Below are 27,638 nucleotides of genomic sequence, written 5' to 3' on the forward strand. Positions count from 1 at the left end.
TTGTATGCTGTCTACTCCTGAACTGGCAGCATATTTATGAAAATCTCCAATCCACTTGTTTTTATGTGTGAGGCTTGGCTTTGTACATCCTCATTCTGCAAAGATTGCAATGTGGATGACTGATGTGGAGAGATTACCCCAATTCTAGTTGTCCTCATCAGTATCCCAGGAACCCCCGGATGTGGATGTGGCTTGGGTATGCCAGAATGATTGGTCAGGAAGTAACCTCTTTATGCCCAGATGGTAAGGAGGCAAGTAAAATAAATGTATAAACAGAACAAGGATGTCGAGCATTAAGAACTGCTTTCCTTCTATAAATAAAGGGAGGGGATGGATACCTGTTATGGAGCCGCCACCTACTCGGCAAGAGCTGTAATGAGGCAGACTAGGGCTTGGAGCTATGACGATTACTAACCCGGGCTTCAGCATAACACAGAAGCTGCAAAGTCATCCAAGTTAAAATAGAAAACACAAGACTCTAAACATAACACCGGAAATGTGTGTTGCAGATCCAATATCTCAGTGCGGTGCTTTGAGGCTTCTACAGCTGAAGGAACCTGGACCATGACTGAGCTTTAATCAGCTGAACAGACTGCAGCAGTCCAGGGAAGAAAAGGTGCACACCACTTGTGTCTCCCAAGTGTCCCGGGAGAAGGACATCCATCTCTAAGACGATCATGAGACAAGAGCCTGTGCACTTTACCACCATTTGATTTGACGTAGCATAGGAACTGTGGCAGAATCCTTGACAGTGTCGCAGAGGAGAGGGAGAGAGATTTTGATGTGTTCTCAAAACCTCACCCTCAATAAGCGTCACGATGGAACTGCTTAGTGAAACAAGAGAGAGTACAGTAACGTTAACACAACCCAGGAGATTTACTGTGCCAAACTATAAACAGTGGCGATTGGTGCCGAGAGAAATAAGGCAGGAATGGATCAGCCCTGCTGCCTCTCACTTTTGGATACAATATATTGCTCTTATTCACCAAATCCATTACAAGTGTCACAGATCTACTATCCATGGGGCATTTGACAATACAAACAAGATCATAACGTGTAGAAGTAACTTGCTTTAATTTGCACAGCTGCAACTTCAAGTAAGTATAATCTCCATAACTCAATCCTTAATTGTGCACAGCTTTAACAGAGCAAACTGGCTGCAAGTATTGGGAAGGGCAGAGGTTATTCTAAGTGGGCCTTGGATACATGAGGGCCAGGAGCAAAATCCATTCAGGCGGCAGGACACATCGGGGCTCTTGGTAGGACCCAGTAACACGCAGGGCTGATCACAGGAGCCACGTCTAGTCCTTCAGCACTTCACTGGTTTGGTTCTCGGCCGCCTGCTTGATCATATCTCTGCGCTGGAAGTAACGGTATGCTCGTACACTGCACAGGTACCCACCATAGAGGGTCAGTAGCATCATTGAGCCAGAGAAGGCCTTGTAGCCTATGTCTGCCAGGCGCTTGGAAGACGGCATTACTGCTCCCTGAAAAAAATCAAAAGAAACCAGTTGATTTAACTTAGCAAGGAAGAAAACACTTTAAAGCCACTAACAACAGCCTAGTGTCTCTGGGCAGCCTCAGCTTCCCCAACAGTAACAGATATTACTCAAGCAAAAGCTCATGGGGTAAAGCAGTCCCTTCAGATATCTGCTTGTAGCCTACAATCACGTTTGAATCATGGCAATGCAGGAGACATGGCTCTTTACCCATATCAGGACAATCCTAGGTCAAGACACAGTGGCTGGGATTTTGCAGAATATTCCTTTACCGCTTGTTTCAGAGAATGAAAATCAGCATACATATACCTCTGCCTCCAATAAACCCGAGGAACATGCTTCCCCTGTGCAAGAAGCACTTGAGGTCACCAAGGGGGTTTTAGATAGCCAATGAAACCCGCTGTTTGATCCCGCCGAGATGACACAACCCAGAACCAGGGAATGGACTCCTTTGGCTCATGTGGCAAGATATATGGACTCAAGATTACACACAACTCTTGAGAAGGTGGAAAAGAATAAAATACAGGTAGAATACCCAATGAACAGGCCCCTCTCGTCACGTCAAGTTAAGTTAAAGTTCAGGATGCGTCGGGACATTTCATTTGGCGGAGGATGTTCTGGTGAGAGGGGGGAAGGGTGGACCCTTTCCCCCTCAGAGCGTGGGTCCAGAGAACAATTTGTTTCTTAGGCAATGTTCATTCTAAATTAACAACAGAACATAGTAAAAGTGTATTATTAGCCTTCGCGATCAAGTTAGCTGACATGGCAGCTAGAGAACCAGACAGAGGCCAGCCTTCTTATTGGAGGACAAGATCATTCAACATAGTATGTGGGCCTTGGACAACCCCCGAAAGAGTCTTCAGATGGTGTGTTTTTGAATAGGCAAATTCCCCAGTCAGGCTCATCAAGCACTCAAGATTTTAACCAGCAGGCGCTTAATAATCCACCACATTTTTTTTCCCCTAATCAAAAGAGGTTGGTGCAACAGACCGCGCTTTCCATATAGACAATCGCATAGTCTGCGTTTCCAACGAAGCACAAAAGGTCTGTGAGCCCCTCTACAGAGAACGAACACGGCCAAATAACCTGTCCTATGGGAAGGTGCTCACTTGCGAGGGTCTACATCCTCGTTTTAGCTCACTGTGCCTTTCACAGAGAAGAAATATCCATTTGTATATGACTCTTTGTCCCACCCACAAGGGCAGTCCACCACCGAAAATGCTAGGCAATTCTCCTCTGAACAAGAGTACCAACAGCAACCCCAGACGTGTTGCAGCCTATTCGGGCCTCATCAGTGAGGTGAAGCTGTGACTTTCTAAGCAGAGTGAGCAAGGGGTCCACATCTGGATTACCCTGGTCCTACCCTGGATTAACATTGGGTAATTTAGGGTAAAACCCAAAGTTCCTAAAAATGCACAAAAAGGTCTAGCAGCCACCAGAACTCTGAAAATCAATCATTAAAATTCAGAATTTATTTGGATGCATTTATCGCATGTCATTTGTTGAAGCACAGCTCGAAACACGTGTTGGCTGGCTATATGTTTTCTAATATTTTGTGATCAAATACACCATTATGTGTTTAAAGCAACAAGGTTATGACTATTGACTCTTTAGTGCTCCTTAATTTCAGATTTCATTCCAGGGAAAAGCGAGAGTGGGTGGGGCAAGCTTGCTGCTTTTTTCCCACTCCTACTAAGTATAACTCACAATCCCGGTATTCTACAGACCATGCAATGGTTTTGCATTCTTTTTTTTAACACAATCCCCTTCTGATACACATCCCCCCCCCCGCCATCCCATGCCTATTCTTTTTTCCACCATGAACATTCTCTATTAGTTCATCACGATGTATTAAAGTTGGAAAAAATGAGACATAGTACAGATTCACAGAGACACTTTAGTGATAGCTCTCTTATTACAAAAAACCTGGGGTGCAGCCAGTGATCAATCGCAGAGATGTCAACAATTTTGTGGGAGTGAATGACCAGACTGGACCGCCAACATGCATACCGGACAATTCCTTTCCATGGAGCCCTATCAAAATTTCCTCCATTTTTTGATGCAGGAAATGTTGATTTTTTTCCCGTCCCATTCAGTCTGACATCAGCCTCTTGGTGCTACAACAAAATTATAAATCTAGTGGTGCGAGCATGCTTCCAGATAAGCGTAGTACCAGGACTTTTTACGCATTAAAATCCTGTAAATACGCCATCTTTAGTCTTTTCCTGCGTAAGGATATGCACCAGTTTAGAGCAGAGGGCAGTGTAAAGGTCAGGTTACTTAACAGAAACCAGAACGCTTCTTTTGATTTTTATCTACATGGATGTAATAGCAGACCAGCCTCTCAAACAGACACTTTTTTCTCTGAAGTCTATCAGAAAGAAACCGCACACCGTGATATAAGGAATGGTTTCTTTATGTTCAGCTTCAGCTGCGTTTTGTGTCTAAATGCTCATGGAGCAAACAGAAGCATTGTGCAGATTTGTTTTCGTAGCACTATAGGATCATATCATTAATAAGATGGAAAATTGAGTTACAACTGAGAATTATCTTTTGTAACAAATTATGCTTTTTTTTCAGTGAAAGTAAACCAGTATTGCACACAATACTTTTCAAAGTTCATGTGCTGTGGAGTGGTCATTTATCATCAAGATGCATCTATACGGTGTGTTCATACACACTGCGTAGAAGGTTTCCCACAAATAGAATACATAGTTTGAAACCAGACACCATTGCTGAACAACAGTTGTTTCTAATAGGTACTATTAATATTCAAGTTTTCTCATGTTTCGCTTGCCTTTTGCATACTTTTTACACTCCTTCAGAGGCAAATGTGTGCTCTTATAATTTCATTTACACCCCAATTATAAAAACGGTGCAAAACAATGAGTATGCAAGGTCTAGTTTACATCCATTCAACCTTAACTTGCAGTCAATTGGGTACATTACTATAAATGGTCAGTGGAAGCATAGTTCTTGTTCAAGAGTGAGCAATTGTCATTACACCAATCACAGGAGTCACAGCCTCTGTCAAATCTTGAAGACAACAATTAAAACCTCCAAAACCTCACTCTGCGTAAAGTGCATGAAACAGTTACATTTGTAATTAAAATATAAACTCAGCAAAACCTGTCCCTGTAGTGATAATCCAGACAGATATTTAACTTCTTTAAGTAGATCTTCATGCATGGTTTGTCGAACTTCTAGGCACTGCGATTATTATATCCCAGTCGAAAATCAGTGTACTGACCTCTGTAGGATGTTAGCCGGTAAGATAAATCAGTTGGTTGAGCACTCACTGCTGCAATCTGTTTGTCATATGCAGGTCGCGGGTTCGAATCCCAGCAAGGCCAACTCATCCTTTCATCCTTCCAAGGTCGATAATTGATTACCAAATTTGGTTGGGTGATGGTTGTATGTAAATATGTTCTATGTAAAGCACTTTAGCAAAAGCGCTATGCGCTATCTAAATAACAAATCATCAACTCTGTCCAGCTAAAATTTGACCATGAGATTAGATATGGAATTTAGCATGAAGTCCTTAAATCTCTACACTATTGTACCATAACATTAGGTAGTACTAGTTCCAGGCAATGAGGATTTTCAATAATCATCAAAAGACTATTCTGCTATTGAACCTCAAAACACACAATACAATTCATGTTTGCTTTACTTGACTTGCCAGACCTCAGAGAAATAACGAAAGGCATACTAAGTAACTTATCACTCTGTATTATATTAACATCCCCTTCTGCAACACGTTTTTGGAACTGAACTAGCCGTAGAGTGGCTGGGATTTGGTATGGAAATAATGTGGTTTTCTATGGCTGAATTCCTTCTAATTATGGTTTACTGAATTCCTACTGCTACTGTAAAGCTTTTCTGATGCGAGTTAGCGTGCGCATTTTGACTGGTTGCTATTGTTAGAGAGAATTCTCATTTCTGTGCTAATTTCCTCACACCTTAGAGAGCCCCAGCTCTTTTGCTGGACTTATGACTTTTTTATTTTAATTTGTGAGTGAGTGGTTTTCTCACTCCCTCTTGTGTTTTTCCTGACCAGGATTTTATGTTTTCACTGTTTTTGGACCTTCAGTGCAGTATCACTATGAAATCCTTTTTTATTTCTCTTAAGGTTAAAATACCCGTTCTTGGGTGAACTACAGTTCCCAAGAATAGTACGGTGAAATTGAACTTACCTTTCTTTTCTTTGTAGGTCCAGCACACACTAGCTTATGTGAAGTCCGGGGTGGGGGGGGGGGGGGGGTAACCTAGTAGCCCCTTATCCTACTTTCTCATGTAACTTTTTTTTTTACCCTCACTACTTTAAATGGATGTGGCAGTGGTTTAATGTTTACTACCAGTGTGCTTTTCTACCGCAGGCTGAATCCTCAGTTGCAGTACAGCACCCATAGGTGTCCATTTTGTCAAAATGGCCAGTTTTATTTTTTAACCATTTTCTGTGTGTTGAGACAGATTGAGCCTTTTGTGCGTTTTGCCTTTGGCCGGCTTCAGCCCTGAACCCTGCCCCTGGCTCCAGTGTGTCTGGAAAGGCAGGAAGTGAGGGAGGGTCCCGAAACTCCCCCGTCCCTAGTCTCTAGAAATGCCTGAGCGAAACCACTCCGGATTGGCCGGCTGGCTGTCCTGTCAAGACAGCCACCCTGGTGTGTGATTGACAGCCTAGGCTGTGAATGAATGGAAAATTTTCTTAAAAGGCAAGGGTTTTGGGACTAGAGGTAGAGTCCACCACTGAAGAAACATCCGAAGAAGAAATCGTGAAGAGAAGCCCGCTGCAACCTCCTGGATCTTGAATTGCCCGGTGAAGCCCTGCTGCTGTGCTGATCTCCTTTTTCACCTCAACAGAGAAGCTCCGGGTGGAACGACTTCTCTCCTGGGCTGGTGGGACCAACTAGCCCGTGATGAATTCCACTTTGGCGCAATACCCGACTTGCTGTGCCTCTCCAGTCTTGCAGAAGCCCAATGCCAGGGGTTGAGTGTCCATAACGGAGTGCAACGTCGTGCGTGGACAAATCCGGCCAAAAGCTCCAGGAGCCTCCTAAGGACAGTCCAGAAGCAGGAAATCCAGAACCCCACTCACTAGAGTCCAGCACTGAGGGAGGAAGGAAGGTCCAACCAGAGATATTCGTTCTGCATCAGTGCTGTTTGTGAGGAGCTAAAACACAGTAGAACCGCTGAATCGAAGGAAACCCGTAGCGACAAAGTCCTTTCCCCGAGTACTGCAGCAGGAGCCCTCGAGATGTCCTCACTCTTGTCCCCACGACTGAGGCTCAAGAACCAGGGTCTGCTTGGCTGTAGCAAGAAGGAATCTAGCTGGACCACTTTCTTCAAACCAGAAGTACTTTTTGGGCTTGGGGTACTTACCTTTTTGCCTTAAATCGTGCTTTCTCACTTGAGAATTGCACTTGCTTAACTCCGAGTTGATTTCAACTCCCCTTGCTCAAGCTTAATAGCTTGTGTTCCTTCAGTGATTTTCTTTCAACTAGCTGACTTTGTGGAAGACTGTATCCAAGAAGTGCATCAGAACGTTAGACTTCTGGATCCCTAAAGGCACCCTTCTAATCTGCATTGCTTGTCCCTTAATCTGTTGTAATTTGTTGAACACTTTACTGCTGGCAAAGGCTTACCTAGATTTCATTAGAGGCTTTAAAGTGTCTTCCTGTTATAAGAAGGTATGCTCTAACCTTTCTATTTTCCTTAACCCTTCCTGCCTGAAACTAAGAGTCTACAAAGTATATTGGTGTTTATGATAAATGCAATACTATCCTTGTTATTGAAGTCACTTCAGGGTGTAGGAGAAACGTATTAAACATAACCAAAGTGTATTCATCAAATGTATTGACTGTTGCAAAGTGATTCAAAAGTTTGCTCCACTGTTACAAACAATTGCCTTTTTAAAGAATACTTTACTAAAACTTGATGGGCAAATAAATATATATTTAGAACTGAAACCTTGAGTGTGTTACTTGTATTGACTAATTTAATCTGTACAGCTCACGTGTACACCTCTTGAGATAGGCTTGGCTGCTCAGTCACACTCCCAACTTGTGTAGTACAGACCTATACCAAAAGGTGGGTTACCTAATACCAAGCAGATACATCTTGTGTAGTATCACACAGTGTGACTGCACCAATACTTACCCAACAGCTATCAATGTTACGTTAGTTCTACCTTTGAGGATCTTGCACTGCTGAGGCAATGAACTGTTCCTGTTCTATGTGGGCGATTAACCCACTGCTGTATTGATGAGGCACCTGCTGGGCATGTGCTTTGTGGCAGAAATTTGGACTGCTGAGTCCTATGATGTTCCAGTTATATGTGTGTCTAGCTTGCACTGCTGTGGGGAGGCCCTTAATTTACCGCTTCAGTGTGGGGGTGCATGCACTTCTCCATTCCATGCAGTTCCTTTTCTATGCAAGTGGAATATCGCCTGTTGTGACCCACAATGTATCTGTTCCAAGTTTTGTAATCTTGTATTGTTGAGACATACAACATTGCTGTTCTATGTGAGAAAAGCATGATCTACTGAGATCCATGGTATACCTTTTCTATAATAGGAGTGGTGTGCGCACTACTGAAGGCTACCTTATAACGAGAAGAGCTTCTATTGCAGAGACACATTCCGGATCTGTTCTCTGTGTGGGAATCTTCTACCCTTGCTTTACAGCATGCACGGATCTCCACCTGTTCTATGTGATTAAAGCTTGCATTGGGGTTTCCCCGATTCCCCTTTTTTGTTGTTGTGGGGGAAGTCTGCACGTTTTATACTCAAGCGGACCTGCTCTGTGTGAGCAAAAAACCTAAAAAGCATATACTGCTGGTGTACCCTTGCTTTGTATGCAAGGGAAACTCAGAATGTTAGTGCTCATCTGTTCCATTTGTGAGAGGGCGTTTGTGCCACTGCACCATGTGATTTATAGGTTAACTGTGAGAGAATACTGCTTTTCTGTCACAATGCAGAAAGCTGCTGCATGGTAATGATTTCCATACAGTTTTAACACTTTGCACACGTCGGCTAAATGTCACATACTTTTTACACTCTTGCAAAGGAGAAAGCTCACTTACTCTTAAAAGTTTAAAAATGGGGAGTAAAATACTCCCACCTCAAAATCTTATCTGGAGCACTCGGTGGGGCGGCATTCTATTGATCTCCACCATTCCGAACACTCAGTGGTTTGTCGACTCTTAGAGTATGGGCTTTGTAATACATTGGAAAAGGTCCAGTCTTACTCCCTGGCATGTTTTGCAGAGGAACATTTGGCATCACTGCACCTACCCTGTCCAAGATCAAGTCCATAAGGGAGGAGATCAGATTCTGGCAGCCCAAATTAGTCATTTGAAAATGCTGGCTTGCTATTGGGTCCGTTTTCTGCATTAATTCAAGCAAATGTTCCAGGCCTGCTTCAAGATTGGGCACTGCAGAGGTTGAATGCCCTTCACCTCTGGAAGCATGTGCCTCTCTGCAGATTTAATGGAAGAACTCCAATGATGGCTAAATCATATGTAGGCTTGGATGGGCAAAGAGATCTTTACATGTCCCCAGAGCTTACCATAGAATCAGATGTCATACTGCCGGAGTAGGGTCTTGCTGCGGGATAGTCGAACAAATGGGGAAAATTAATTCCTGGGAGAAGGAACTTCACATCAACTGTCTGGAGTTGATTGTCAAGGTCCTATGGTCCAATGAGTCTGGTCAGGATCATGTGAACCGTTTTCTTCTGAGAATGCACAAAAACTCAGCTGTACAGTAAGTCAACAAAAAGGGGAGGGAGGAGCTGCTTGTGCGCATTATCAGACATGGAGAAAGAACAGTCATGTTGTGCTTTCGACAGAATATATTCCCAGGTTAAACAATGTGGCCGGCTGGAATTTCAGACACATTCTCGACTCCAGTGACTCGAAGTTATATCCATTATTGTGCCACAGACAAGATATATTAGGGGGGGGGCCTTAGAGGGAGACCTCTCTGTTGTTGCTCAATTCTCCACTGCCAAGGTCCTGCAAATGGAGAATGGAGCCAGTGGCCTGGGGGTGTATGCTAAGAGAACTGGGTAGGAATCAAGGTATATGCATCCCCACCCCCCATTCCTACCTATACCAAGACTGAAGTGTTTGAGGAATTAGAGGTCATAGTGTGATTCCGGTGACCCCTCTTTGGCTGTTTTAGGCACAATACCCAGCCCTGTTGGAAATGTCCATGATGGTGCCCTTACTCATTCACATAGTTGTGAGGAAACATAGCAACAAACACAACAAGTTGCTTCAAGGTTCCCTCGAGTTAGTAGTGTGGAACATTTCACGGGTTCCTGGCATGGTAAAGGACTTTCGGCACCAGCTTCTTCAGAGAATCCTGGGATACCCGAACTTCCAAGGGTTATCGCGCAGTTTGGGCTAACTGGCGTGTGGGGTGATCGCTAAATAGCATCCCCATAGAAGTGATAAACTTACTTGCAACCAGTTACAAACCACATACCTCCTTTTGGCTATTAAAATTGTGATTTCTCTACACAGCTAGCCAAGACAAATGGTATCCAGTACCTTTTCATTGAGTGGTCATAACGTGTATGGTTACAGGTTTTGGAAGTGAAGTTAGAAAGTATTATTTTAAACATATCATTTTACAGGTACGCAGCGATTCAGTCTGCCCCAATTAGAGAGTTCTAGTTCATCTCTTGTAAGTGGACTTTTTTTTGTGTGTATGTGTGTACCTAAAAAGAAAATAAAGAAAAGTCAGCCTAAGAGTTGAATTAGAAAACCACAAAGTAAAGGAGCAGGTTACTTACCGGTAATCTTCATTACTCCTAATCTTCTTCATCACAGTACTTACTCGATGGAATCACATAGAACCCATTACCTCCATGTGCTTCTTCATCATCCCAGTAGAGATAATTTCTATTATTTCCCTTCCTGTGGCCCACCCCTCCCTGGGGAAAGAGCCCCCCGCCACCCTCTCCTCCTCCTCACCCCCCACCTCCCACAAACACCATAAAAAATAATGTGTGCTTCGGGTAAGAACCTACCTTCCATAAGTCTCCACTTCTTTCTCTTCTACCATAGCAGAGGTAGCACTGCCGTTTGCCTGGCTCCGGGCCGGCCGCGCTGCAGCCCCACGTGTCCTCGGCGGGTCATGGCTCCCGTGATCCTTTCAGAGCAAAGGGTTCCCGGGTTGAGGGATCCTGGGGCCGTGCTCCTGCATGCTACGGGGGCGGTGCCCTGGTGCAGGTGTATACTCACATCACTTAGGACGCTAGCGGAATCTCAGCATAGCTGGGGCTACTGTCCCATGTATGCGCCACTTCCCAACCGTGTCTTAGCCCCAGTTGCAACAGGGCATGGGTTAGGAGCTAGGGGAGGTCTTTGGGTGTAACTTGTATGTTGCAGTATCTCTTGCCAGGGTAACGACCCACGTTGCTTCGGCTGGTTGCCCTGGTTACCGAAGCAGACCTCTACCAGGCTGTTTATGTGCTCCAAACACGATGTCTGGAGTTTCCCTTCTCAGGTGATTCTCCCATTTCCTGATTCATCGCCCTCAGTCAAACGCTCTCCGCTTATCATGAATTAACAGGGTGTTTAGGGGGAATGGATTATAGAGGGTTTATGATTTACCTGAATGATTGCAGATGTTTAAATGAGCTGTTTAAATGAGCTGTTCTGGAGGAGAGTGGTTGAATGGGGGAAGCTTTGAGCCTCTCCTCACTCTCTGGAGTCTTCCCACTCTTGATCACCTTTGTCAGATTCCCCTGGGTCCGGGGGAGAAGCTAACAGGAATGCCTAAATATAGACTGTTCTCTCTGTTTTGGTTGAGGTGGCTCACAGTATGGAACAAAAAAAAAGACAAATTATTCAAAGAGTTTTGCATGGCTGGACCCCCTCGCCCCCCACGAATAGTGCTGGCAGGGTTCTCCCCCCCGCACCCTTGGTTTGGAGTGCTGCTGTAGACCAGTCTTCCCTGATTGATTGGGGTCAAGGAAGTGATCCTGTGTGGATGGCATGACTGTCTTGGTCCCCTGTTTCCTGCCAAGTTGTATCCTCTCCAGGGGGAAGAGTAGCACATGCCCTTTCTTTCAAGTTTGAACAGGATATCAGATGAGGCATTGTACACAACTTGTCGCAGAGCACTTCCTTCCATTTGTGCTGTGTGATGAATCCGATGACCTCTCCCCAGGTGGCCAGGGGACAACAGATGCTACTGGATCCTGAGGGTGGCAATATAGGAGGAGGGTGCGGGGGGGCGGAGGGGGAGGGCATAGGATAACTTCCAGGAGTGTGTCATGGTATCATCAGATGAGGCATGGTATCCCCCTTATTATTCAGAAGATATCCCTATCCATGCCCAGTGCCTTCATGCAGATTGTCATGTCTCCCCTTGTCTAGCTAGAAAGAGTAATGAACATCGCTTTATAAAATCTTAAGGCAAACCATCAAAATCTAGTCTGCCTTTTAGAACTCAAGGAAACCTCTTTTCCGGCTCTACCTACAAATCCTCCAGAATTGACTTACCCTTAAAAATCATTGAAGACAATGATCTGGTATCTATATACAAGCCGTCAGTAATGGACTTCCATTCCCATAAACGCCAAAATACAGAGACAATGAAGATGAGTCGAAGCAATGTGGAGCAATGAAGGCCACGAGTGCAAGCAATGCTGTAGCCAGGAGATTTAAACAAAGGCAACAGCTGACTGCAGCGTGGTACCAGCTAGAGAAGGCCGTCTCTCGAGATCGATCGACGGCCCGTGAGACGAGAGAGGACTACGTGGAGCCAACCGACTCATGTGGGAGAAGAAGAGCTGTCCAGAAGCAAGAACACGCTGCAGGGACACCAGAAGCCAACAGAAGACTTCTGGGCGTTTGCAGGCGTTATAGGGAAGCCTCCACCATGTCAAAGGCAGAGATGCCACTGAGAAGCCCAGCTGGGACCGTGCAAGAAGCCAAGAAGCTGAGGCTGCGAACAAGGAGAAGACGCCGAACGCACGCTGCAGGCTTACAGTGAGAAACACAGAATATCACGAAGAACCGGCGAGTCCTCTTAAGGGAAGCAGGACACGGGGCATATGGACAATTATGCCAAGTGCACGCATTTGGTAATAAAGCACACAAAAGCGAGCAAGCTCATGAGAATCTCTATAAAGGGAAAAACCAAACCACAATAAGAAACTTTCAAGTGTGTAAATGTATACAAAATATAGACATGAAAAGCCCTGACAGAATAATATACCAGGCAGATGGAAGAGTAGAAAATGTGAACTATCAAACTTGGAGGTAGGAGCAAAGCCCACGCCAGAAAGGCCCTGGCAGGATGATAAACCAGGCAAATTGCAAGTGTTGACTTGAATGAAAAGAGCTGGCAGGGGAGGAAATTGCAAGTACGTTCATAAAGGAACACTGGCAGTAGAGTGTACCAGATGGATACAAGTCATGTATATGTGTACGTGTACAAGCCCTGGCAGGAAGGTATCACAGTCATAGTCAAGATGAACAATGTCTAAGAGAAAGACAAGAGGTCCTGGTAAAAGTACATGAGGAAAAGGTTGTGAAAATGCAAGAGGACAGGAAAAGCCTGTCAGGAGAGTCCACCAGGTGTCCTAGCAAGACAAAGATCGAAAGCAAGTTATTTTGTTCTGGTTGTGTTATTGCACAAGAGAGATTCAAGCAACTAATATTCCTAAAGACAAACAAGGAAGAAGAGAAATCCAGGGGATGGGAACCACGTTCTGGAACCAGGAGCTCTATCCTTTTGGAACGTGTGTTAAAAGTTACGCATTTCCTTTTTGAACAATTATTCACCACAAAAGGTCAAAGACATTTATTTTCATCCGAGAGTTGTTTTACTAGAATGTGAGGACCAGAATACTACTTTGGACACAGGACGCTTTATTTTAGACATTCTGACCACTGACAGATCCTTAGTTTTAGGTAGGGAAACACCTCTAGAACAGGGACAGAGAGGCCTTTTCCCAACTCCTTTTTATTTTATTAAGGGTCTTTGACCAAAACTATGAACCCTTTGTGTCCGACTCTCATTCCTGGCTTTTCGCTTTAGCAACATTGCCTCTGCATATTGCAAGACCAGCGATTAGATGATTGCGTTCTGGTTTCCCCAGGCAGTACTTTGGGAAATGCTCCTGCTCCATGTATGTCGAGTGCCTTGTCAGCTTTCTTCCCGTTTTAGCAAGGCCTCCGCTGTGGCCAGGAGTTCCCTGGTTTCCTGGCCGTCGCTGTCACCACTTTGCAGTTTGGCATACTGCCTCCCGTCAGAAGCTGGGGACTGATGTTGATGTTCAGCCTTGCTTTATTTGGCATCACCCTGGCTAAAGGGTCTGCAAGGTTTTCGGTGCGGATACGCTTGGTGGCAATGGGGCGCGGACCAACCTGGCTGGGTGCCAAAATGCAGGAGCCCTCTCATCGGGGCTAGCACACGTCCCAAGGCCAAGTCTGGGGCCACCCCTGTTGGTGTATGAGGCTCCTTCAGTCCTCTGGTTGGTTGGAGGATGGGGGAGGGCTACACGTCGAGTTCATGGAGGTCCCAGAACCCTGCAGTGTTGTCGGGACACCCTCTACCTGGAAACAGGATTGTGAGGAAGGACATGCATCTGGCACTACAGGAACCTCTCAGGTAAGGGGCAATCACAACACCTGTTCTTTGGGTCAAGTAGGGCTATAGATTGTACTCTGTGCCTGGTCCTCCTACTGGGGGATATTCCAGCTGCTTATGGTACTGTGAATAAACATTGTTCCAATGGATTGTGTCCACCCATTTATTCCTCACCTTTGAGATAATTGATATCCAGCTTCAGAAACTTTTTAGAACAGAGGGCACTGTGCATCATAGACTAAGTGTCCCTCGATGGCTTCTATCCCGCTCTCGACCAGGACGTCGACACTGGTATGAATATCATACACTACGCCTGTTGCTGCAGTTCAGTTTTTGCACATGCACAGCATGCTTCGAACGGTTTAGAATTGCCTCAGTGATTTTCAACTGCGTTTTTGTCCTCATTTTCTAAGAATGTCTACTATGAAGACCAGGCTTAAAAAAAGTGTACTGACTGCATGTCGAAGATGTCAATCATTGATCTGCATCAAATGCCTTTGGTGTCTTGGAACCGGCCACAAGGTCGATAATTGCGGCTCATGCCAGTCAATGACCAGCCTTGAAGGAGAGGAAGGAGAAGCTAGCCTTTGGTAGGCCACCATCTAAGTCTCCTTATACTACCCCATCCAAGATGAGGTCGTCTGACGAGAGTAGCTTGATGGATATTTCACCTCAGCGGGAATAGAATCACTCGAAACACTCTACGCACGCTTAGTCGAGAAGTGGTTCTCGGCACTCATCGTGAGACTCCCATAAATTGAAGAAGAGGCAACATCGATCCCACTGACTAATCTTCTTTGGACTCCGCACCAGATAGGGAACGAGTACGTTTCCCTCGTAAGTCGGCATCAAAAGCCGAATAAGAGGATTTTCACCTCCAAATGATGGAAGTGTTTGAGAAGACGGCTTCTCCCACCAATTCACAAGAACCAGAGGTGGCTTCGGACCCCATTACGCCTCGTAAGGCCGACAGGGAGTTGGTTGAAGCTGCTGCTTGCGCGCCTTTGAGCCTGGGCAAGGAAGCAGCAAAGCTTCCTCTCAAAGGTTTGAGATGCACTGAAGCCCAAGTCTCTACCCTCCAGTCCCTCGACGCAGAGACTGTCAAAGTCGAAACCATTGACTGATATGTTGAAGAGTTTCAAACCCCCAACCAAGAAGGACCTTTTATTTATTTATTTTATGTCCACGAGCTCAATTTCTGAGGACAATGACGAGGATGAAGATACTCCTCCATGTGGCCCTCAGTATGGAACTAAAAAATGTGCCTGAGAAGTAGAGTCCCGGTTACAGAACCTTGTAGACTCAATGAAGGAGGCTAGTGGGCTAGATAGCTCACCTGAGGTTGATGTTGCCACTCCAGATCCTTCTACACATGCAGATGCTTCGTATAGAACAGTCATGGGTAAAGTGACAAGAGTACCTAGGCTGGAGAAGCCCTGTCGCTGCATTTGAGCAGGATGACCTTACTGACATCCTCGATAAAGGTCCTCCAAAAGCATCCTGTTCTACTGTTCCATACGGCCCTGAAATACAGAGCCCTGGAAAATTGGAAGAAACTGGACACTACTCCGGCAATCAATAAGAAGTTAACAAATAAATAAATAACTAAATAAATAAATACGGGCCTTTTGCTGTGGATCCAGAGTTCTTGTCAAAACATCCTACTACGGAACGTCTGGTGTTTCAGGAGGCCAACTCTACCTCGAGAGCAGCTGCCTACCCTACGACCGCTCCGGATAGGGACAGCAAGAGGTTTAACACCCTAAGAAAAAGGGTGTTCTCGGCAAGTAGCAGGGCTTTGAAGTCCATGAATGCCATGAGTGCCTTAGCTCAGTACACATTTACTTTGTGGGAGGTGGCTGCAATGGCCGCAGAGCACATTCCTGAAGGTGAGGAAAGGGAAGGCTTTCTCATCAGCAAGGATGGCAAAGATGCTATGTGCCAGTATTTACAGTCTGGCTTGAACTCGGCTGATAATGTCAGTCGGCGATGGCAGTGAGTACTGTTTCATGAAGATTTGCTTGGCTGCGCAGATCAGGATTTGCTCCCGATGTCCAGACAAGACTTCTTGATATTTCCTTTGATGGCTCCCAACTATTTGGCTCCAAGGCCGATGAGAGATTAGAGAAGCTACAGTCCTCCAAGGCAGCAGAAAAAATAATAAATAAATATTTTTTTTTTTAAATAAATACGTTTAAAATAAATAAATCAATCGCTGAGTGCAGCAATTTGTCAACTTCAGCAGGCACACACAACCTCTCATAGTGGGAGGGTTTGGTCCTTGGTTGGAAGGACAAGAGGCCAGATTTATCAAAGGGGACAGAGAAGGTTTCCTTGTGGTGGACGAGGACGTGGTGGTTAGCCTTTCCACACAGCCAAAACTTCTTTGCCATCCACAACAGACAACACCGAACCCTCTCTGAGGACTTGGTCCACAGGATAGTAGACGGAGGTAGGCTGACATAGCATTTCGAAGAATGGCAAAGCATTACTTCCGATGCTTGGGCACTACAAACAATAGCCCATGATTACTCCCTCCCATTCCCAATAAGGCCTTCAGATTGCCCACTGAGCAGTCAATCCCTTTGGGATCCGGAACTGCTCATCTTACAAGAGATTCTCACCCTCTTAGAGAAAGGTGCAATAGAAAGGGTACCTGTAGCGGAGAGCAAACAGAGATGGTACTCCTCATACTTAATTCCCGAAAAGGATGGGGGACTCCGACCCATTTTGGACTCAAGATGCTTGAACAAGTTCCTCAGAAAGCACAGGTTCAAGATGGTAACTATGGTAGATCCTCCAACCCCTTCAGCTCCAGGATTGCATGGTGTCATTCAATCTTCATGATGCTTACATTTATGTGCCCATACATCACTAGCACAGGAATTACCAAAGATTCGCCATTGGCCGCTCGCACTTTCAGTTTCGAAAACTGCATTTCGGGCTCACCTCCGCCGAGGGTCTTCACCAAGTTGATGGTGGTGGTGGTGGCAGCAGATCCAAGGAGGGGAGGGATTCACATCTACCCCTACCTAGCCGATCAGAGCTCATTCTCCGGAACAAGCTCTGGAACATCTCGGCAGTACCTGCCACTCTTCACAGATTGGCCTTCTCCCTCAATTTCAAGAAATCCCACATGACAACTTCTCAAAAGGTTCCATTTATTGTAGCTGTCCTGGGCTCGTCCTCACAGGAAATCTTCCCGCCCCCCCGCACTCCCCCAAGGTAAGGGTTCAACACATTTTGCAGATGGGCGAAAAATTTCAGAGTGCTCAACATCTGTCAGCCTTTGATTTGCTGAGGTTGCTTGGTCTCATGGCATCCTGCATTTTCTTTGTGCCAGAGGCCCATCTGAGGATGAGATCCCTCAGTTCTCAGGTAGAATGATGGATCTTCTCCAGATTCAGAGCAAGGTCAGGCAGGATCTCCTGCGGTGGGCCTGCAAGGAGAATGCGATGAAGGTAGAACCTTTTTGACTACCATGGCTGGAGATAACTGTAGTTACAGATGCCGCCCTCACAGGTTGGGGAGCTCATGCAAATGATCTGACAATCAGTGGCTGTTGGTCACCAGAGTCCAAACTACACAAACCTTTTAGAGCAGAAGGTAATCAGACTGGTGCTGATGGCCTTTCTACCGTCTGTACGGAGGAAGAATGTCCTGATAATGACAGGCAACACAGTCGGCATGCACAACCTCAACAAGAGAGGAGGTGTAGGGTCACTACCACTACAGAGGCAACGCAGCTCTTGTAATGCAAGAAGGAATTTATGTCCGCCGTTCACCTGACAGATAACAGAACACATGGGTGGATGCTCCGAGCAGGCAGAGCACAGTCTCCCACGAGTAGGAGCTAGGTCAGGAACTACTTCTAGGGATCTTCTCCCTTTGGGGGACCCCTCAAGTGGATCTGTTTATGTCCAGTTTCAACAGGAAACGTGACCTGTTCTGCTGCAGGTAATTTCTCCAGAGAGGAGCTCTGGGGAGAGGTGGGGCGTGTTCGTAGTGGACTGGTAATTTCCTCTCCTGTACACGTTTCCCACCAGTCTCAGTCATTCCTCATGTCATCAAGTGGTTGAAGAAGTACGGGAAGACCACGATCCAGATTGCTCTGGACTCCTGGACATGTCAATCTGCCCTCCAATCCGCCTTCTTCAAAGAGTGGACTTGCTCACCCAAGAAAGAGGTTGTCTTCTCCACCCAGAAATCAGAACCCTGAACCTACACGCCTGGTTTCTGAGAGGTTGAGATACAGAGATTGTGACATCCCAGAAGACGTAATAGAGGTGTTGCTTTTGGCCAGAAGGCCAGTCACTAAAGCTCTGTACTAATGACATTGATCCTTTTTCTTGTGATACACCTTCAGTGTTATCTTTCTTACTACATTTAACCCATTAACGGCTGCAGATTCGCACTGCAAAGGGATATGTGGAGGCGTTATCCATCTTTAAGCGCTAGCTGGAACATGGTTCTTATTTTAAAGTTCCCATTGTCATCCAGTTTCTGAAGGGGCTGACAAACATTTTCCCACCTGTTCCATTTATCGTCCCAGTTTGGGATCTAAATTTAGCTTGAAAATTCTTGATGGGAGCTCTATTTGATACTTTGCATTCATGTCTTTTGAGGATGTTGACTCTCAAGACTGTCTTTCTGACAGCAATCACTTCGGCTCACAGGGAAAGCGAGCTTCAGACTTGTCTAGTAAACCACCGTTCACTACCTTTTAAAAAGGAGAAGGTGGTTTTGATGGGGGGCGTGGCTAACCGCTATGTAGAGCGGACGTGTCTCCTGAGAGCTCTGTGCTGATGTGCCATGATAAGCTGTTTTAAGTGACTTTAAAATGCTCCGGAACCCTACAAGTTGCACCATTTGCCGCAGAACCTCTTCAGCAACTTTCGTACCGTCTCCCAGGCGGAGAAGAGACGGCTAACACCTCTACCCGCCGTGCGAAAAGTGTCGGTGAGCGGATTCAAAATGGCAGCTCCCGCGCCCTGATCCCTCGAAAGGCCGGAGCGCACTATCACCACTGACGACGCTGCCCGCCGGTGGGGGAAGAAGATCCTGTGCTGCCGACCTGTGCCGGGCCTGGAGGAGGGGGCTGAACAGCTGCACTCATCGATTGAGAGGACCGACCCCGACGCCCCTGCCGGACTGCGCCCTGCCCGCGGCGCGCGACTTGGCTGAGGTGTGCCCTGGATAGTCGCGAGGGGCCCCGGCGTGAGCGGTGGCCGACCGGTGCCGCAGAGGTAGGTGGGCGTGGCGGAGGACCAGCCCGGACATCCACATTGGCGGCTGGGTGCGTGGGTCCCGTGGCCGCGCATTACTCTACCCCCCTGCGCCTGACTTCGCCGCTGGTAGCAACGCAAGAACTTGGGCTTGCCTCCCTGAGGCGCTGAGACCCCAGCTGTCTTTTTTCCCCCGCCTGCATGAACATTCATCGGGGGGGGGGGGAGGTGTGGGCGAAAACACCTGGCCCCTGCCTGCAGACTGACGCTCCGGCGGACCGTGAGGCCCACTCTTAGGGCCCCCACCACTCCACAGCCGACAACAGGGGGGGGGGCGTCCGGCGCACAGCACGCCCGCTGGAACTGAGACACCCTTTGCTTCCCGAAATTGGCCTGCCGCCCCGCAGCTTCATATCATTGCCCTGTCAGCCCTGCGGCGGTAACGAGAGTCTCCCCTCCGCAGCTGCTGCTAGCGGCCTCCCGATTGCGCCCCCGGCATTCTTGGTGTGGTGAGGCCCTGCGCTGACAATATGTCCGGCAGAGGCGGCAGGCCCAAGCAGCAGCGCCAGACCACAATGGACACCTTTGCAGCCTGCGAGTCCCCAAATTCAGAGGGCACAAACAAGGCGGCCTTGGACGCTCAATCTAACCCCACGACAGTTGCGGCTACAGAGCCTAGTAACACCCAGATACTCGAAGCCATCAAGCTTTTCCAGGCAACGATGGAAAAACAAAATCGACGCCGTTGCCACAGACCTGGGCCTCCTGCGTCAAGATGTCCGTTCCCTGGCCGGCAGGACCGAGGCGCTTGAAACACAAGTCCGGGAAAACAGTGAATCCAAAACTCACCTCCTTCGAGACGTCGATGAGCTTCAGCAAAGGGTCAAGAACTTGGAGGACAGAGCCGAGGAGGCGGAAGGGAGGGCTCGCCGGAGCAATATACGTGTCCTCGGGCTGCCAGAGGGCTCCGAAGGCTCCGACCCCACAAACTACATAGAGAACCTCCTGCTACACGAGGTGGGAGCTGGCAAACTCCCAGGGCTTCACCATCGAGAGGGCCCAAAGACCCCTGGCTAAGAAACCACCGCCGGGGGCCCCACCCAGGCCGGTGATAGCGAAAGTTCTCAACTATAGGGATCGTGAAGTTATTCTGGCCTTTTCCCGAGCTGGCGGCCAAATCCAACGGGACTCTATACCCCGATTACACCTTTCAGGTCCAAATGAACAGAGCGCAGTTCATACACACGAAGGCCACATTGAAAGCCGCCGGGCTGCGTTATATGCTCCTGCATCCTTCTAGGCTTAAAGTGCTGCATAACAATAAGGCGCATTTGTTGGACACTCCGGCTCAGGCCAGGGACTGGATGGACGGTTTACAGATCCCTGATATTGAGGAAAGGAAGCGGAGACCGAGATAACGATCCTTCTGTCATCCTGGTGGGAACTATACTTTTGTTTGAACCTCTACACAGCTTAATGGATCCTCCTTGCGGAGACCCGGAGTCCAGGTTCACTCCACCCCTGATTGTTTCTTCCTTTTGTGTATATATACCCGCCCGTAGAGCACCTGGAGACCAACCAATGCACGGTCTGACGGAGCAGAAACGGGACAGTCATAACGAGGGTAACCTCGCTGGGCCAGTTCTATGTTTGGGGATTTCACAGTTAAGGGGGGGGTGGGAATAGGGGAGTTTTTGCACAAGTTGGGGACATACACTGGGACATATCGAGACCACAGGAACAATTCACATGCAACGCAGCACCATCAACACCTCGAGCTCCACCCGTTACATACAATAAACCACACTACGCCTATGGCCGACACAATAAGGGTCGTCACTTGGAGCGTCCGAGGCCTGAACAGCTTCGTTAAACAACGGCGTGTCCAGACCTACCTGAAAAGATGCAAGGTCGGAATCGCCATGCTGCAAGAAACTCACTTAACTGCCAAGAAACTGGAAGCCCGGGCCAAAACTTGGCTTGGTACCCTAATAGGTTCGGCTTACTCCTCCTACGCCAGAGGGGTTCTGATTTGGATTGCCCCCACTGTTCCTTTCAAACTCACTTGCACTAAAACAGACAACGAAGGTAGGATGGTGGTGGTGTGCGGCTCCATCGAGGGCAAAGGGGTATGCCTGGTCAGCACTTACGCACCCAACCATGACGCGACTGCCTTCTTCCATTCCCTTTATACGTGACTCAGCCCGTATGTGGACAGAATTATGATATGGGGGGGTGACCACAACTGTACCCTTGACCCTCTACTAGACAGATCAGATAACAAACACGATCGACCCTCCCCTCCAGCCAAATTACTTTCCAAACTAATCCAACAGTTGCAACTCAGTGACCTATGGAGGGTCCAGCACCCTGAGCAACGCGAGTATTCCTTCTACTCCCCACCTCACGCCGTACACACCAGGCTGGACTACATTTTTCTCAGCCTAACACAACAGTCCATATTTGTTGATCTCCCCTACTGGTAACCTGGGAGGTGTTCCCGCTTAAACTCCCTATACCCACATGGAGGCTGAGGGCTGAGGCCCTACTTGACTCTGTATTCAAGGAACGCATAAAAGATAGTACTGAGGAATATTGGCAAAATAACTTGCATAGCGTTAGATACTTGAGCACAACTTGGGAAGCATACAAGGTGGTCATGAGGGGCGAGATGATTGCATCAGTTGGGGGAGCTCAGAGATCCATTACATTCTCGCTTGAGCGCACAGAGAGGGACCCGAGTATGCTCGAAGGCAGGGCTGACCCATCCCCTGGCCAATTACAAAAAATGGCCGAACTTAGACAAACCTGCCTAACTCATTGGGACTCCCTCGGTAAACTGAGTTACGCCAAGCACACAGAGAGAATCCATGCTCTGGGAGACAAGCGGGGGAAACTCTTAGCTTGGCTCTATAAAAGGGAGACCCCCCCAGGCCACCCATCTGCCACATACTCACACCCGACGGCACCGCCGTGCATACCCAACAAGAAATAAATTCGAACTTTACCGACTTCTACCGTAGCCTGTACTCCGAAGCCCCGTCCTCCTCTGACACAGGGATCGAAGACGCCCTTGACATCATTGACCCACCTAAATTAGACTCGCAATTGGCTGAGACCCTTGACGAGCCCGTCACCCCCGACGAGGTCAAGGTGGTAATTAGATGGCTACCAGCTGGGAAAACCCCAGGTTTGGATGGGCTCCCGGGGGAATTTTACAAGACCTTTGAGGAAACACTCGCCCCAATATTGGCCCAAGTCTTTAATGAGGCCTTCGAGCGCTGTACCTTCCCAGACCCCATGAGTGAGGCCGTGATTATACCCTTACTTAAACCGGGGAGGGACGGGGCAGATTGTGGTTCATACAGGCCCCTCTCTATGCTTAATGTAGACTGCAAGATCCTTACTGCCCTGCTTGCGAATAGACTGCGCAGAGTTATCCCTCTGTTGATCCATCAAGACCAAACTGGATACGTCCGGGGCGCTCCATCACCGAGAACCTGCGCAGGTTACATCATGTCATTTATAGCACTGAGGGAAGGCCGCAGAAACTTGCAGTGGCGTCACTAGATGCCACCAAAGCTTTTGATTCCGTGAGGTGGGACTGGTTGTATGCCACCATGGCCCAAATGGGAATAGGCCCTGTATTTCTAAAGTGGACCCAGCTAGTTTATGCTAACCCCACTGCGAGAGTACGCACCAACAAAACCTAATCCGCTAAATGGTCCCTACACAGGATCACCCGCCAGGGGTGCCCTCTGTCCCCCATGTTATACATTCTTGCCGCGGAACCAGTGGCGGCCTACCTGAGACAGGAATATGGGGAGGGAGGCATTAAGATAGACGGGGTGACCCACCTCACCTCTATGTACGCTGACGGCACCCTTTTGTACCTTCAAGACTCTGAGCACCTCCTACCCTACATCTTGGAAACCATGGACTGCTTCCACAAGCTCACCGGGATCCAGATTAATAGGAGCAAATCTTGCCTTTACCCCCCTCGCAGCACTTTACACTGATGAATGCAGATCCCCTCCCCCCTCTAGATCTCGAATGGCAGGCAACTTCTTTCAAATACTTGGGGATAACCATACACCGCAACCCCGGCACAGAACACATCCTTAATACCGTAAGGGCCAAAGACTCTCTCACGAAATCCATGGAATTCTGGGATCGGCTCACGCTTTATATGGCCAGGAGGGCTGGTCTCCTTAAAATGGTCGCCCTTCCCCGCCTACTACATAACTTCACTAACATCCCCTTCAACATCCCCCCCTCATTCTTCAAAGATCTCAACAAACTCTGTAGGGGCTTCCTCTGGCAGGGAGTTAGGCATAGGGTAGCGTTGGAGACTCTCCAAAGACCATACGAAAGGGGCGGACTCAAGATCCCCAACTTTGAGCTGTACTTCCTTGCCAGCCAGCTGAGACATGTCACGCAATGGATGGCCGATGAGAGCACGACGGACACTCTTACTCCTCCAACCGGCCCTCCCCCGGTTGTTACTAAGAGACATACTTTGGGCCGGGGAGGGTGCTACGAGACACTGCCCTTACCTCGCCAAGCTCGGGATCTGGCTTTGGAAAAGGGCCTACAAGCTGGTTGGGTCGGACGACCCGTTCTCCCCACAGATCCCCATTGCTGCACTTATGGTTAATCACTCTTGGGGGCAACTTGAAACACGCACACAATGGGAGCCCCTCGGGGTGGCCACGCTTGGGGACTTGATTCAAGAACAGGAAATCCTAACTTTCTCGGAACTCTGAGGCCACGGGCCTCCCGGCAGGACAGTTCCTGTTGCACAGGGTGGTCGTACAGGCCTTGTACAAGAGATGGCCGGTCGCTGACGACCTGACTGAGGAAAATGAATGCATCGAAACATACTGAACTCCGCTGAGGGAGGCCATGAAACCTCACGAATCTATGAGGCCCTGTTGTGGGGTACGACCAGGGGAGACCTTAAATGCAGGAGTAAGTGGGAAACTGAACTGGGCCTTGTTTTTGAAGACAAAGATTGGGGTGACATAACCCACTACCATAAGAAAGTTTCCAGGAACGCCCGCTTGCAGCTTATCCAGCTGTACATCACCAATAGAGCGTACCTCACACCTGAAGCCATATCAAGATTCACAGGTGCTGGAACCCAATTATGCCCCAAATGCAGTGAACCCAGGGCAGGAATGACTCACATGTTCTGGGGCTGCCCAGTAATCAGGGATTTCTGGTCACAAGTGAAGGACACAGTGGCCGGCGCAGCCATCGAAGTTGAGGTGGACGAGCCTAAGGCCTGTATCCTGGGCAGATGTAGGCGAAAGAGGAAGAACAAACCCCTAAACAAGCTCACTGACCTTATATACATAACAGCCAAAAGATGTATTGCCATGGGGTGGAAAAGCCCCAGAGGTTCACATATGCCCCTATGGTGGGGAGACCTTACGAAGTGGATCATAGCTGAAACCGCGGCGTGGGAAACGGCTATCCATGTGCAAAGACTAGATTCCAGCGAGGAACTACACCGTTGGGTGGCCCTGACGGTGCCCTTGCTCCACCCTGAGTCGGATAATACGGAGCGGAGTGGAGAGAGTTGCCTGGACACGGGCACAGACTAGAGAGGAACAGTGAACTAACTGTGGTCTTGGGGGGGGGGATATTTCCTTGATATGCTTGACCAATCGCCAATGATATTCGTTTTCTTTCTTGTTTACCGCATGTTATTAAACCAATAAACACATTTTAAAAAAATAAATTTAAAAAAAAAAAAAGTGGTTTTGAGGGTTCATCCCTTTTTTCTGCCTAAGGTGATGTCTGAATTTCACCCAGCACAAACAATTGTACTACCTACCTTTTATCCGCATCCCTTCCAAGGATGAAGAGAGGCTACACCGTTTGGACCCTAAAAGGGCATTGGGTTTTTACATTAACAGGTTTGCTAAGATCAGACAGGATGACCAGCTCTTTGTTGGATACACTGGTCATAGGCCGGGCCAGGCTGTTACGAAACACACCCTATCCCGGTGGATTATATTATATACCATCGAATGCTACGAGTTGGCCAGCAAGGATGTCCCTGGCGGTTTGAGGGTACATTCCACTAGAGGTGTGGCCATTTTTTTGGCTCTTCAGAGAGGGGTACTATTGCAGGACATTTGCAGTTCTGCAACTTGGTCCTCAGGAGGTGTGGCCATTTTTTTGGCTCTTCAGAGAGGGGTACTATTGCAGGACATTTGCAGTTCTGCAACTTGGTCCTCACTGAATGCCTTTACAATGCATTACTGTCTGGATTCTCTATCGGATCAGGAGGCAAGGTTTGGAAAGCTGTTCTGCACAACATAAATCAAAAATAAATACTCTTTTCCCACTTCCTTCTACATATTGCTATGGGTGTTTTTGGATGAGGAATATGTGGCAACACATAATCCACTAGAAGAACACACGGCACGGCACCCTCTGGTCGATTTTATAACACTCACATCTATTGCCCTGACGAAAGGCTATTGTGTCCAAAATGTATTGGCATTTTTAGCACATTGGCACAGGCCGCTGTTTAATGGCCACACTGGTTTTATGCAAATACAGAGTTGGTCTCTGCCTCAACTATTGTTTGGTGTTTTTCTTTCTCGCAAATGAAAGTAATCCCGTAATTGTCACAAGAAAAACTTTAACCTAATGTCAATCTAGCGAATCCGCTAGGCCAAGGGTGTGCAGACCTCACCGCTGGCTGTTTCTAGCCAATGTCTACAGCTTTGCCAGTAATGTAATATGTGCCATTCCCCATCTTCCCTGTTCAGGAAAGGGCCTTATTCTTTGCTGTGTCCCTTCCATTCTCCCCAAAGTTATAATTATAATTGTTCTTTTTTAACGCGCTTAATACCAGAGATTGGTTTCTAAGTGCGGGATGGGTATTCAAACCTGTGTTGCGCTGCATTGTCTTGCTTCCAAAACAAACACGTTGCCCCTGAGCTACCCACCCCTCAGGGTTGTGTCCCCATTCTGTGTGTAATGGGAAGGGGGTTCGCCATACCTTCTTTCTAACACTGCAACCCAGGTGGAAATGAGCTGGAACCGGCTTGCTGTTCAAAGAGTTGTTATGCCTTTTTTGAAACACCTTGGTTCCTTCTGTGGGACTATCGTCTCTTTGTCCCTTTTGGGGAGCTTCGGCCAGGGTCTTGGGCTTCGGTTCCTACCTTCAGTAGGTGGTTGTGAGACACTGGCTCTTGTCCTATCTGTCCTCTGGTATTCCGACCCCCTACTTGAGTTCTGGGTGATTTGCAGGGGTGGTGGCAGCATCCTGGGTGGGGGCTTAGAGATGCAGTTTGATGTTTACAAGGGTGCCACCCTTGATGCCTTTGAATGTCACTGCCGCCTACATCTGCTCTTGGTGGCTATTGGAGCAGAGTGGTGTGCCCAACCTGATGACTTGTGTGTTCCGTTTTTCCATTCCGCACCCCCAGTTGTTATACCTCATGATTTGTACTGGGATAGGAAGAGGGACATGGAGGTAATGCAGAGATTACTTACTGGTACCCCTCCCTCGTCTCTCCCTCCAGATGGTGGAATAGGGCTCTGACTTGGATATGATTAACTGAGGCCAGTTAGGTGGATGGGAGTTCTGTCCCTCTGGGAGGGGTGGGACACAGGAAGAATAGAAATAGAAGGGCACACCAGATGCAACACCTTGCGATATGTACTGGGACGAGGAAGAGTTGGACTAGGAGTAATGAAGATTACCAGTAAGTAATCCCAGCATTTCATATCCCCTCACCCCATCAACCACTCAGCTTTACTCAAATCCTCCATCCACCTCAAACGTGTATACTGCAAAAGCTTGCCAGTTATCATTAAGCATACCCGAGGTCTCCCTGGTCTAAAATGATGACTTTAGAGACCATCCTGGGGTCATCTGATGATCATCAAACTACACTAGAAGTCATTCCCACATCATCAGACGTCATCACGCTGTTAAAGTCATCAGCAAATGTCTCAGAATGGTGGGTGATGATTTGGGCATGAGTTTAGGATAACAATGAATAAGCCAACATCATCCCTATTTTAGAAAACTTGGTTCCTGATGCTTTTAGGATGACTTGCTGATCACTTCAAGAGATTGCAGGTTTGTCCCGGACGATTCTGGGATGACCTGCTGATTACTTCAAGAGCATCACCATGAAACATGTTTGTTCTTGGTGATTTGGGGATGACTTACCGATTACTTCAAAACATCAGAGTTTGTAGAATGATATGCATACTAATACAGATTGTCATTCCACTTTTGCTTAGTTGCACTTGTTCTGAATGACCCTTAA

General features: G+C 47.5%; 1 protein-coding gene across 1 annotated transcript in view; it reads right to left on the reverse strand.

The window, feature by feature from the left end:
• Positions 1-1,198: 1,198 nt before the first annotated feature.
• Positions 1,199-27,638, reverse strand: part of LOC138582408 (cytochrome c oxidase assembly protein COX14-like) — a 49,124-nt gene continuing 22,684 nt past the window's right edge. The window contains exon 2 of the mRNA XM_069653679.1: positions 1,199-1,487. Coding sequence (XP_069509780.1) covers positions 1,302-1,487 — 186 coding nt within the window. The 3' untranslated portion in view covers positions 1,199-1,301. The remainder of the gene's footprint in view (positions 1,488-27,638) is intronic.

The sequence above is a fragment of the Ambystoma mexicanum genome, chromosome 3q, assembly GCF_040938575.1.
Source record: "Ambystoma mexicanum isolate Mex_15411 chromosome 3q, UKY_AmexF1_1, whole genome shotgun sequence".
Classification (NCBI taxonomy): domain Eukaryota; kingdom Metazoa; phylum Chordata; class Amphibia; order Caudata; family Ambystomatidae; genus Ambystoma; species Ambystoma mexicanum.